This window comes from Uranotaenia lowii, chromosome 1 (assembly GCF_029784155.1).
Source record: "Uranotaenia lowii strain MFRU-FL chromosome 1, ASM2978415v1, whole genome shotgun sequence".
NCBI classification, from domain to species: Eukaryota; Metazoa; Arthropoda; class Insecta; order Diptera; family Culicidae; genus Uranotaenia; species Uranotaenia lowii.
Window position 1 is genome coordinate 82,747,868 of NC_073691.1, and position 14,489 is coordinate 82,762,356.

The window sequence follows — 14,489 nt, forward strand, 5'->3', positions numbered from 1 at the left end:
AGGCTAATGCAAAAAAAATGCAAGGTAGTAAATTTTACTCGCTCACGAAACATCGTCAAATTTGACTACCGCCTATCTGAAAGTTATCTTGAAAACGTGAAGTCCATTTTAGATCTCGGAGTGAAGATTGATAACAGGCTCACATTTGCTGAACATATTGCAATTACTTCCGCAAAAGGTTTTTCTGCATTAGGATTTCTGCGTCGAAATACCGAGGAGTTTGACGACATCTATACTTTGAAAGCTGTTTACTGCGCATCAGTACGAAGCATTATGGAATACGCTGCACAGATATGGGCTCCTTTTCAGAGCACACAGAGCTACCGCCTTGAACGAGTTCAACGTAGTTTTATAAGGTATGCTTTACGGCGCCTTCCCTGGACTGAACCGCTTCGTCTTCCGTCTTACGAACAAAGATGCGCCCTTGTAAATCTGGCCACGCTTGAAAAACGTCGTACCGAACTTCAGCAAACTTTTATTTTTGACACCCTGACTCATCGTGTGGACTGCTCTTACATACTCCAGCGTGTCAATTTATACGTATCCACGAGGACGCTCCGACAACGCCAGTTTCTCTGGATACCTTACCACCGTACTGCGTATGGTCGAAACCACCCAATCGACAAATGCTGTGAACGTTTTAATGTAGTGTACCATCTGTTTGATTTTAATGTATGTAAACGTAAATTTAAACTAGACATAAGTAGAATAACCTAGTTTTTAAGAAATTTGTCTGTATGGTAATTCCTCATCCAAAGACTAAGTAGTAATAAACTAAAAAAAAGTATTCAAGTTTGCTATTTACATTATTTCTTTAATACTCCAGTGGTCAAGCCGCTTAAGGAGTACCTAAATCATATACTACTTATACCTAAACTAATCTTAATATTCTATCAAACCTAAATAACAAAAATGACTATATTACAGATGTCTCTTTTTTTATTAAAAGAAAAATTGAAATTATAATATAAAGATGTTATAAGATTTTAGAAAAGTTGATAAGAAATGAGGTTGCAAATGATGTTCTTTTATAAGCTTTTTCAGTTGAACGTTATTATTAAAAGATCCACATTTGTTTTCAAAATAATTTTGCATAAAACAATGATTTACTTAGGTTTTGTTTTGCTCTGGCAAATTCCTGCATAATCAGGCGTATTATGTCGCTCAAATTTTGTCAAAGTTTTGAAGCTGATAAATAAAAATGGCTTGATTAATGGTTGTTCTAAAAATATAGCTAAATCTAAATTTAGCACCTAAACAACTGAGTTACATGACTCACTACACGAAACCGATTATCTAAAGTTAAAATTTGAACGATTACAAATCTTTTCACAATTGCTGGCTTTTTGCCGAACAGTAAAAAAACGATGCAGAAAACGATGCAGCAAATTTCAGTCTTCCTCCCCCAGGATCAAGTGAGCTACTGGCAGAAGCACAAGCTATATTGAACAGCTTCTTACGAGGTGCTACTGGTGTTCGCTTAATCTACACCGCTTGGCGAAATTGCGGTAAACAATTGCAAATAATCGAACTAGGTTTCAAACTGTAATTATTTTCTTCTTCTTTATTATAGGACCGGCCAAACAGCGATATTGACGATCTTGTTGAACATTATATGCTTGGAAGAATCAATTTCAAGCCACATCTCGTTTGTGTCGGCGACAAGTTTAAGGGTGGACACTATTATATGTATCATAATGCCACCTTTAAAAATTGATGTTGGTATGAGTAGTCTGTCTGCCATGGATATTTTTTTTAAATAATTATTTTTAAACAAAAAGTGCCAGTCGTTTTGAGGAAGTTGTTTGATTTTGTTAATATTTGTGCTTTCAAAATCGAAAGCATCAGGAGCTCTATAGTGCTGTTAACATTTTTATCAAAATCATTGAAGAATCTTCACGAGCTTGAAGAAAAAATCTCAAATATTTATAACATCCTCAAAGCATTCTTTTAAAAATGTTTCCCTCATTTAGAGCCAACTTCACTATATTTTGAAAAGCTATTTATAAGATGTGACGTTCACACGGTTCAGTTAGCTGTTAGGGACACTTTAAAAATTTACATCGGATTTACAGCATCAACTCTACATGCAAAAGTATGAGACAGAAAATAATCCGAAAATTATTTACTCTTCTTACTAAACCGCTTTCAAAATTAAAGGAACAAGATGGAATGTGTGGTACAGTCTAATGAAGTACCATAAAACGACAAGGCAGGTTAGGTTCTCATCCTAACATAATATTTTCAGATCTATCTTGACATTGGATTTTCATTGATCACTTTACTGAAGCCTTCGAACCAGTATTCAAACTGACTTTGAGACCGCGAAAAAAGTTCACATTTCGCTTTCAAATATGTATTCGAAGTCCTTGGCGGAGCGTAATTATTCAAAAGGAGCAATCCGGATCTCCTTCTTAAGATGGAATAAATTTCTATTTGTCTGCTGTATCTCGTTAATGCCGGTTGGGTTTGAGCACATTGGCGTAATTCTTGATTTAGTTGCTTTGCCGAATCAATACTCAAACTAGTTTATTAGGTAAATGTTTGTTTTCAACAAGTGTTTTTAAGATCTCCCGGAAGAAATTTGTTGTATTTTTCATTTTCTCATTTTCTTATTAAAGGATAAAAAAAAAATTTAAAACGGAAAGCTGTGGATTTATTTAAAGTAAGCCAAGGAGATGCCATACCCTACCACGCCACGAGAAAGAGGCAAAAATAAATAGAAATATATCAAGTACTTAAAAACATCCTCGCTAACCAATTCAGCGCAGCTGAGAGTGCTGGCTGCTTGCATTCACCACAATGGATAAACGCATTCGCCACACTGACTAAAGTCTGAATTTGTTGCTAGTGGGACATAAATTACTTGCGCTCGCTCTAACTGCGACTGGATTACAGCTCACAAATAAAAAATAAAAGCTTCCAAGCCAGGCCAATTTACAGCTGATGAGAAAAGACCCCAGGAATCCATTAGCAGCTGCCGGTTGACGTTAGTTTTGGCGAAGGAAGAAACACAAACGCTTACACCGAGTGTTTTATTTATTTATTCCAGTTTAGTAGAACGAAATCCATTGCATACTTTCAGGATCATTCAGTGTTTGTTTTCGAAAAAACAGTCCTTTTGTAATAATAACAACATATCTGAAACGAATCTGATCACATCTATTGAATATTAGTGTAAAATTTTGTGTAAATCAATATCCAAATTAATTAAGTAAATTAAATTTAACCAAATATTCAAAAGACACGTTTGAAGATACGGATCTTCAGTTTAAATTAAGCACAATGTTTACATTAATCGTCCCGATATGATAGCTACAGTTGCTTTCACTCGGACACAAGCCGCCGTAGTAGCTTCGTTCCCCCTTTCTTCAAAAGTTCAGAAAACAACAAACGAAAGAATAAAAAAACCATCGCTAAGTGTTGGCAACAAGAGAAATCTTTTTAAAATTTTAATGGATCCTCTCGAGGGAACCCTCAAGGATAAGTGAGTAAAATGGTCCAGGTCCGCGCTTTCGCCTTTGTGCTGCTGCTTTCTTTCGAGAGGAGGGAAGGAATCGTTAAAAGTCAAGTTTAACAGCAAATTAGTTCACTTCACACGGGATACGAAATAACTCCTTTCGCCCGTCAACTCCTCCTCACCTGGACCTGGACCAAGTTCGCTGTCCTGAAGTGTCTTCCAAGAGAGGGCAGCAAAAAATCTGAAAAAAGGAAACAACCAAAGATGGAAAGCTCTTTCCGAGATGAGATTACGAGAAGCGGGAACGGGAAAAGAATTTGTTCGACTAATTTGTGCAACAACTGGTCGAGTTGAGATTATATTGGCCTGATGAAGAGGGTAAAGATGTCTTTTGACTGTTTGTTCTTCATCTTGTATAGGCTAGATTTATCTCGTTAGCTAATTGAAAGCATATTCCCGGAGAAATCTTGCAACTGATTGCTGCAACTTTTAAGAAAATTTCAGAATGATTCCAGCTGCCTTGTGGAAAAAAAATCTTGCCGGAATCAAATTAGTATCAAGATAATTATCGTTACATATTTTACTTTCTTGTTTGAATTTTTATGTTGCTAGTCCATCTTAAAACAAGTTTTTTTTTACCATAAAAGTGTTCTCTCAAATGCGCCTTTGGGTATACAATTTATTGCCAACCAGTACGTTATGCGAAATAATGCTCGAACAGAACGGAATATCAAAATAAATTGGGAAGGCATCAAACGCAAACGCCACGAAAAAAATCAAATAATATAATCCCTTAGGAACAAAATAGATAACATTTTGAAAAAAAAAAAACTGCAGACTGACTGAAATACACAAAAAATATAGAAATCCCTGCAATTTGTTTTACAGAAAAATTTCAAAAACAATTTAACATTGAAAATCAATTGATTAAATTTCTGTGGATGATTAAAAAACATAAAAACCAGTTTTTTTTTCATTAAAAAGATGGCAAAATCAACTCAAATTTAAATTTCTTATTCAGAATTATGTACCGTAAAATAGGATGAATTGGAACGCAAATGGGAAAAATTGTCTTGATCCGAATACCAAGCAATCTACATATAATTTTTTTCTCCTTCAGGACCAAAACGTTCCTTGATTTATTGCGTAAAAACAAATATAAATTCGATTTACTTCAAGTTGCTTGAATAAATTAAAAAAAACAGGTTTTTGAAGCTAATAAAATCGCCTAGTTTCATACTACAACAAATGTTGTTTGGCATCACTTCAAATAGTGATGTGACATGTCTACAAGTTCTGCTTCGAATGGTGACACATTTTAACAAAATATTATTTTGCCTACTACACCTGGGGATAATAGAGACGTGTCCATAAAAGTGTTTAAAATCTTCCAAGATTGTGAAAAATAATGTAGAACTGATAAAAATTTCTTTTTAAGATGTCTCTATAAGAATAGGGCTTCCAGCTTTCGTAGCAAGTCTAGAAATGAAAATGCAAATTTTGTTTGAATTTTTTTTGCCCCTGGAGTTAGGCATCACCACCAACATTTCTTCTATGTGTGTGATAAAAATGGGGTTTATTGGGGCTTACAAAAATAAAAGTCATGCACTAATTTGCCTTCTAAATAATTGAAGCTCAATGAACAAGCAACTGTCACTATTCAACTCATTTGGGGGAGTGTTAAAGTTTTAAAATTGAAACCCCATTTCAACTTTTTTTTCTTTGATTTAGTTTGGACCAGGGCAACAAAATACACCATCAAAAATGAATCGGGTGCTAAAAAAAAGAAATATTACGGAAATGGTCCAAAAATTATCCCAAATAATCCCATTCTACGGTTTTGGAAATTACTTGGTAAGAAATTTTAAATTGAACTAACAATAAAAATTATAAGAACGCGTTCTTTTGCCATTTGAATTCCCCAACGAAATAGCCATCTTGATAAATATATCTTAATTATGAAACTCGTTTTAAAAACTCAGCTGAATATAAATCTGAATTTTGAATACATATGAGTATTTGAATCTTGTATCTGTTTCCGAATTTCAATACGATTTCTGAAATATATAGAAAAAAAACTATTCCTTGCTTTAGATTCCAATCAGCATCAGCAGAATTAAAATGTAAATTAAAGGAAAAAATGATGCATTACCCTATGTTTTCAATTTTTACTGAACCAATATAATTTAGACAAACACTAGAAAAATAATTTTAGTTCTTTAATGTTGATGAAATATAACAACAATAACAAAAATTAAATGAAATAAATTTAAGTTTAACATCAAATATGATGAAAATTTCTTAAGAATAAAGTACAAATACAAATAAAAGACTTGGAATGATAAAAATGAAACTAAAAAGTTTTGTAAAGTGAAAAAAATATAAATATGACAATACCTCATAAAATATATTATAAACAAAACAATAATAGTTTTGAATGTGTCTAAAATATACTAAAAAAATTAGAAAAAATTTACTGAAAATGACACCAATGATAAAGTTTAGTTATCTTTAGAAAAAAGTTGATTTAAAAAAAACGTTCGATTTTGGCAACCCAAATTATTCTTTAAAACAAACACTTTTTTCGCAATTTGCATTAGATACTGCTTGGAATAGCAAAAATGTATTGGCAAATTTTGAGTCAATCAATGCAAGCAGAGGATGGCGTTTCGCGGGAATAGTCAGCCATTTTTTGAATGGTGTGGTCGTGTTTATTATGTATTACCTTGGTGAATAATGATAGCGCTGACATTATAACGAGAGGCCCGACACGCTTCCGGTTTTAAGTAGGTGGCTTAAGCGCAACTTCCGTTTGGAAGACCACCAGCGGAAGGGACTCTAGAATGGGATTCGTACTTCGACCCTTAAGGGCCGCCCCGAAGTCGAGACAAAACCCGGGAAAAATCCGTGGAAATGGGAGTTAGCTGTTCGTTACGAAAGCAAGCTAGAGGTGCTAATCATCGGACGAGACCAAACTTCTTTACCTGGACCAGAAAAGAAAGAGATCGATAGGATTTGCGGCCAATCTCCGCAGCAAAAGAAATAAGTTATAAATCCCAAAAAACGAACAGCGTGTGACTCCCTTCCCAGTTGCCCCAATCAGTCGATCATTGCAAAAATATTCGCTATTCCATTACAATAGTTGAATTCGTTTTATTGTCTTTGATGTGTGTCGTGTAGTGTTTATATCATACTGTTTTAGGCCTTAGCTTTTTTTTCTCTTTTTCGAAATTCTACCTAGCAGTGCATTTTGGTGGAGACGCTTGGTTTTTCGATTTAGTGATTTTGCTTGAAGAAATCATTTGATTTTCATTTCGTTTTTCGATTTTTCCACCTCGTGGGTGGTGAAAAGGTTAGGGAGAGTGGGGATACTTGATCCCCTTTTCTTATTTTCACCATATCTTTTTGGAAAAATTTAGCAACTCGCCGTCTTTGACATTTTCTGACAGCTTGTAACTTCAAGTTTCTGTGCTCCAAAAATTAGAACGATACTTGAACCCGTTGATGAACTAGAAGCATTTTCGTGGGAGTAAAAAAAATGCGATTTTTCTGAAGTTAGGGGAGACTTGATCCCCTTTTGAAGGAGACTTGATCTTTTATTCAGGAAGCCCTAATCCTTGTATATTAATCAAACAAAACGCCAAGATAGAATGTTAATTGACTATTTTGGTCATATTTGTTCTCATTTCACAATTTATAGCAGACATTAGAAGAAAATTCTATAACTTTGTCTCAACGCTAATAACATTGCATACTTAAAGGCGCAATTTTTTATAATTAAGAGAAAATTAAATATTTTTGCTCTTTTCTTCAGACAATTGTTTGATAAATATTAGTTTTTGGATAAATATTAATAATTTCGTCAACAGCAATCATAACGACCAATTCAGAAGAAGAATATGCCCTTTGGAAGGGGGATCAATTGTACCCAAATCTTGGGGATCAATTGTACCCATAATCAACATTTTAGAAAACTTTTTCTGAAAAAAGTTCAGAGTTTTCCATTGCTTTGAAAATATGCCATTATGAAGTTCATTTTACGATCGAACGATTGATACATTGGAACAATTTTTTTTTCATAATTTTCCCATGTAAGGAACATTTTAATGTGACGAAAAAAGATCTTCAAGTTACATTTTATGAAATTTTTCAAACAAAGTTCAATAACTCAAACAATTATTTTGTTAAAAAATTTTAAACTACAAGCATTGTTATTTTGCTCATTTTGACACATTTTTCTAGAACATTTGATCTTTGTAAGACATTCCAGTTTCGAGATATAGCTAAGGAATCAAGTATCCCCAGGGATCAAGTATCCTCATTCTCCCCTACTGTTGTCGGCTCGCCAGTCCGAAAAACTTGATTTTCCCGCCAGAAATTGCGAAAAACACTTCGTTTATCCGGCTTAAAAGAGACAGTAAAAGCTGCGGAAACATAGCAGGTGTAACAATCGCTAGAGAATATGGGTGGGCTTATTATGAGTACTCACTCAGGCTGCTAGATAGATGAAAATAACAGGATGAAAATCCCTGAAAAAAAAAAAAGATAGATGAAAAAAACAGATGTTGGCGGGGCGGGATCTTTCATGGGGGGATCTCTTTTCAACTGTCTGTAACATAGTTTTTCAATAGAATCAGAAAAAAATGGAAAAATATTTTGATTTTTTATTGGGAAAGTAGTTTATCATGTTTCGTTTCAGCTGCAGCAATAGATTACTCAGTTTTTTGCAATTAGGCGGCATCCATAAATTACGTAACGCAAAAAATTCCCTTTTTTACCCCCTCCCCCCGTATGTCACAAATCGTAACGCTTCGGCATACCCCCTATGAAAATTACGTAACGCTGATAATTACCCCCCCCCCCCCCCCCCCCCTCTTCTCATGTTTTAAAAAACTGATTTTCGAAGGTTAGAAAAGATTTTACCATAAAATTTTTAACGTTCTTCAAAACGGAATTGATATGTATCAAAATCGCTTCTTAGTACTCATTGATGGTAACTTTCTGATAAAATCAAATGATAGTCTATATGTGAGTTGCTCTGTGCTTGTTAACTAATGGCTAACTTGTTAACTTTATTTTGTTAAAGGAGCATAGCTTGTTATGCCGAATTCACTCCCATTTTGTAATATTCGTCGGAATAATCAAAATTGAATTTTTTAAATCAATTGCGAAAAAAATAGTAAAATTCCCGTCTTAAGGTTCAATTAAGTTCTTAGGGGTAAATGTTGCTAGCATTCGGTTTTCTAATGGTTATTTCACGGATATTCAATACACATTTTAAGGAGTCTCTCTCAAAATCTTTAAAGAGGAAAGGTTACAAACTATAGTTTCAATCATGAAGCCTACAAATTTTAAGCTTATTTTGGTTTGCTTATCATTTTGCAAAAATGGCATGATATCAAAACAGCAGCGATAAGACTAAAATTTTCTAGGAAAAAATCGTTACGTAACGATGAGCCTACCTTCCCCCCTCCCCCCTCCCCCATGTAACAATTCGTAACGCTCGAGTTTACTCTCTCCCTCCCCTAGGAGCGTTACGTAATTAATGGATGCCCCCTTAGGCATTCAGTTTGGTCTGTTCGAATCCTGACCAAATATGCTTCGTTAATTTCGTTACTGAAAAACTTCAACAACATTTTTGGGGGACTTTCAATGGAACGAAAATAGTTTTTCAGGGGTTCAATCATATGAATCACTCTTTCAACTGCGGGCAACAGTGAAAGCCAACGGGTTTCGTTTCGAACCGTGTAAATTGAAAAATATCCATAAATTCAAGAGACAACCACGCATGGTTGTCCCATCAGTGGAGGCAGGTCTTCATGACGCTGCCTGGCGGCCAAAGCTCGGGGGGGAACTCGATCGCCTGGTTGGCCGAGATCCAAACTCTTTCGGATGGGGGGCTCTGAAAAGAGCCGATTGTGGCAGCTGGACCCGAGAGCAAGGCGTTGGAGCGAAGCAGCTAAGAAGATACTTTTTTTTGACTTACTTAATTTATTTTCTCTTGCAGTACTTTTTCTACTATTAACAAATCATATTCACACTTTCACTTCCATCCCATCTTGACGGTTTGGTGGTTTGATTACGACTTTTATTTTAGTTCTTTTTCTAGGATTCAAAGGCATCAAAGAATACGCCCTTAAATAGGCTGACGAGCAAGCACACAAACACGTGCTTGTGTCAGATGGAACCGCCTAGAATTTTCCAGGCGCTCACATCTCGCTTTCAGTGAGAGCAACCGTCTTGCTCTCACGGTGCAGTACTCTCTCGTCTATTCTCAGACCGGTTGTCGGACCGAACACTATGAGTGGAAACATTTTTGCAGCACTGTGATAACTTCCGTCTGTACAAAGTAGGGTAAATGTACCCGACCTTGGCACCTAAGGCATGGTTTACCCTTTTTTTCAACATTCCAACCTTCCTGTTGAGTGCATCATAGAACATCCTTTGAAGAATTTACTTGCTAACTTGCTCAGAGCTTAACAAAAATATGTTTTCTCAATGAAACTTTCATTAATGTGAGCAGTGCTCCAATTACTTGGCCGCCGTACCAATTGATTGCCTTTTCGATGATCCGATTCTTGGCCACCAGCAATGTGCAATAGATCTTTACCAACGACGCTTTATTGACAATTAACAGAATCGTTGGCTATTCTGAATATAAGGCCACTGACAGACTGACGTCAGCTGAGCGTAAAGTTTTATGCGACGATGGAACACCGGGCTTCACTCATACAACAAAAAGGCTTTCGAAAACATTGATGAAATTTGGTTGGAAGGGAAGCACAAATAAGCTTTCATTTCAAAAAGTCGGAAGTCCAGAATTTCCGCAAATTTTTTTATTAATTTTTCAAAACCTTAAAATTTTTACTCATTTAAAAAAAGTGATGATTATTAACACCTCAGGTTGTTTCGGAATATTTGTGTATGAACAAAAATCATTGGTTTATGAATGACAACTAAACCTTTATTAGGGGGATCGATTCAGAAACGAATTATGTCCGCGAGTGGTTTGAACTTTCTCTTTTTTATGAACATTAAATCCCTTTGATGAAATCTAAACTAACATATTTTGTTAGCAAACTTTTTAAACTGAACACTTCAAAAAATTTCTCCAATATGTAGACTTATTTTACTTATGAAGGACTGATAAAATCTGAATAAAACCAATCAATCTAGGAAAAGTATTTCAGATGGCATGGGCTTATCTAGACTAGCCCAGCTTTTCAACGTAGAGTTTTAAAAAAAAGTTGGTGTGGTCCAGCTGCCAGAATATTGAGGTATAATATCCGCATCAAAATCAAAATCAAATACGACTTAAACGGGGGTAATACTGAAAGGTTTGAGCCGTGTCAAATAAACGAATTATTAAAAAAAAACTACTTAAACGTGGTTGTTGTGAAAGTGGTATTTTAACGTTGATTTCAAATATCTTATTTTGAACTTGTCTCATCGATTAGATTTTTTCAAATATTGGAAAAATTGCTTAGATTTTCTCAGTTTTTTTTTGAGAATTTCCTGTCATGAATGCTAACTGGATAAACTCAGGAATGCTAAGCCTAACGACTGACTCATTTACGACATTTCTATGGTTCTGTGCATCATGATGTGTTGTCATTTAAATTATTCCTTTTGAGTTTTTATGGACCATAAGTTGATAGTAAAATAAGGTTGCCAGAATTTTTTCAGCAGCAAAACCCAGAAATAACTCAACAAAATTAAAGAAAAAAGAATTGAAAAAAATAATTTTGTTATCAAAATTCAAGAACAAATTTAAAATCGTATTTTAGTCTTTGAAAACCCCTTTAATGATTATTTTTGCAAAATATGCTCAAAAATTGGTGGCTTAGTAAAAAAAATTTACAGCACAATTTAATGTTTATTTGCCGAATAAAGTGAAAAAATCCGGGCAAAATCCGAGCATTTTTCAATGAAATCCGGGCAACCGAGCCGGGATAAAACCGGGCAATCTTGCAACCTTATAATAAATAATCTAGAAGACTTGCGATTGCGACACATAGGGTTATTTTCACTACCTAACAACTATAATAATGCATAAAGTAAGAAATTGAAAAATTCTATGAATGGTATTTTAAAATTTTGCCCTTTTGAATTTGTTAGCTGAGATTATGAGCTTCTGGCAAGAGCCATCTTTGTAGTTCTTTTTAAGCCAAATTTCAAAGTATTATCATAAATTTAGATCAAGTTTGCATCTAGCAAATTTGAAACGAAAAATTTTTTATCTCTTAATGTGTTTTTTTTTTTTGAAACATTTTATTTATTTTCATCAAAGGTTAGAATCTTATGGCCTACATAATAGGATTTTTCTGAGTGTAGAAAATTACTGAAACGTTACTTGCCAACGTACCTCAAAAGTCATACAAATGAAGAAAATAAACTTCAAGAATAAGAATACATGAACTGTTTAAATGATGTCTTTTGGTAAACGAAGTAATGGGGAGTCAATGATTTATATGTATCTTTGATTTGTATATGAATGACATTTTTTTCCTCGATTTTCCCCAACAGACCCTTCGACATGACAAGCAAATCACGTGATTTAGATGCTCCGATGCACGGAACAAAATCTTCAACGCTTCGGTACAAAACAACCCATTGATATCATTTACAGAATCATCTTGCTAACGACCGGCTCTGACATGATTAATGACACCGAAAATGCTCCCCGTCGCACACGCGCATAAATAACGTTCGAATATTTTATACAGATTTTTCTTTCATATCCACATCGAAAAGCCATCATCACCCGGCCAGCGAAATATGGGAAAATATCGAAAATATATAACACGTCCAAGGAGCAGAACAGAGGGAAAAAAATCCTCAACTGGAGATACGTCAATGCCAAATTGGAAGACCGCTCGCTCCAGCAGAGGCGACAACAAAATCTTCAGCATAAAAAGATTCAACCGAAAGCGAGAAAAAAATGCTACCCTGTAAGATTTATGTTTCATTTATGGTAATTAAATGACATTTTGACAGCTACCCAAAAAAAACCGCGCGCTACCGACCGTGGCGACGTTATGTGGTGTGGACAGAAACAAACTTTTGGCCAAACGAAAATACACAAATCACACACCGCACCGGTCGGATTTTTTCTTGCTTCCACGCTAATGCCATCGAATGTGAACCAAACCCAAACTCAGCAGGAGAGGAAGCCAAAACTTTGCCATTGACAAGTTGTAGGACGGTATAGATAGGTACCTTTGTAGACAAGTGCCAAAATTCTGGAATCAGAAGGTCATCCGGCTGTTTTTTTTTGGCAACCTGCTTCTGAGGGAGTTCGATGACTTGTGATTTGTGATCATCTTACACAGCATCCTTCTAGTGGGTTCCGGTGTCAGTGACAAGTCCCATGTGTCGCCGAATCACAAGTTCTAGCATACTTTTGAAAAATATACATGAAAAATTTCAAACCTTAAAATGTGTTGAGACTGTTGAGAGTGTCTGTTGAAAGTAGCCTACACGAACAAAGTCTGCTTTTGCTTGCCCACAGAAACTCATTTTTTTGTTAGATTCACTTTTAAGTCCTTCATACCGACCATTAACTTAAAATTTTGTGCAATGACTAGAATGGAAAATCACTTAGGATGAAATTTTATTTGATTGTTTTCATTTAAGGGTATTGGGGTATTACACACTGAAGGGGCAATTTAGATTAAACTAGCAATCAAAAATCAGTTGGTTGCATATCCCTCATGGCTTTTACTCATGGCTGATAATTTGAAGGTTCATTGATGCTGCACAAACCAGGGTAAGAAGGATTTCGGCCCTGCGTACATCCCGATGCCGTTTTTCCCGACGCGTAAGTCGCTTTGCCATAAATATTAGTAATGGCGTAGTTACACACCAAGTAGTATCGCGTCCAAATACCATCCTTCCAGGTTGACATGGCACATCCAACTCGGTCCGCTGTATCCTTCACCATTTGAGTAAATGTTGCGATTGTTGTTCTAAAATTTAAAACGCAAAAGATTGAGTTCTCTTAACTTTCAGCAACATTGTGACAGTATAGAAGTACCCTGAAGTTGGATATCGTTGCAGCATTTGAGACGAGCCTCCCGACGCATAGCGATACCAATTTTTGATCATGATGTTGGCTATATCATCGACCGTAATATTCAATCCGTACATACTATAGGTGGCCAAATTCTGTCCCGCTGCCGGATACTTGGCAGTGTTGCGGCAAGCATCGCCCTTCATTTCACACTGTCTTGCGTTGATTGTAGCCAGGGATGCCAGCTCAGTATCCCATTGCTGGAAGTAAGAAATAACAAAAATTAATATTAGCTAATTTTCACGTTTTTTTTCAACATTCACCATAGATCTCATTCGGCTAGCCTGCGGATAGTATGTGCCGTTTCCATTTTTTTCCAAACCCATCGAAACGATGTTTCGGAAATTGTTGTGTAAATCTAGAATGGCAAATATCGAAGAGCTTCCCAACGGCACGAGTTTTCCGGTAGATTGTCCGAATGTCGTAGACGCGTTGCATCCGATGTGTTTTACCGATGGGGCACAAAGCGCAGGATCACAGTAATTAGTTGCTTGCAGTGAAAAGTGCACCAATCCTAGAACTAGAATAGCTAGAGAAAGCAAAATAAATGCTGATTTTTTTCTTGTACACGAGATTGATTGTCTTTATCTCACCCTCGAGTATGGACTTCATGATGAAACTTAATTCTAATTTTGGTGTTTTTTGTTTTGTGCTGCCCATTTTTATAGCTAAGCTAAAAGCAATGTTCAATTATTTGCACAGGTGCGACTGACACTGATCGGAAAAATAAATCTAAAATACATTTTGCAATTTGTTTTTTTTTATCACAGGTACTGTTTCGATTTTATTTTATTTGATCAAATAAGCAAAAACATCTGCAAGCTTTTATCTTTCTTCTGCCTACCTCTTACAGTGGTCCGGGCATTTGTGTGATAGAGACAAACACTGTATCAGAAAATTGTCCGTACAGCATGTACATACCTTGAAATCCAAAGAATCAAAAAGTACACTTTTTCA

The 14,489-nt window shown here is 35.5% G+C and overlaps 1 protein-coding gene across 1 annotated transcript; it reads right to left on the bottom strand.

Moving 5' to 3' along the window:
- Nucleotides 1–13,165: 13,165 nt before the first annotated feature.
- LOC129737566 (antigen 5 like allergen Cul n 1-like) lies at nt 13,166–14,144 on the bottom strand. Its single transcript, XM_055728726.1, has 4 exons — nt 14,126–14,144; nt 13,796–14,061; nt 13,497–13,732; nt 13,166–13,428 (listed from the first exon to the last, which is right to left on the bottom strand). Exons 1-4 carry the CDS (start codon nt 14,142–14,144, stop codon nt 13,185–13,187), a joined length of 765 nt encoding a protein of 254 aa, XP_055584701.1. The 3' UTR covers nt 13,166–13,184.
- Between the last annotated feature and the right edge of the window lie 345 nt (nt 14,145–14,489).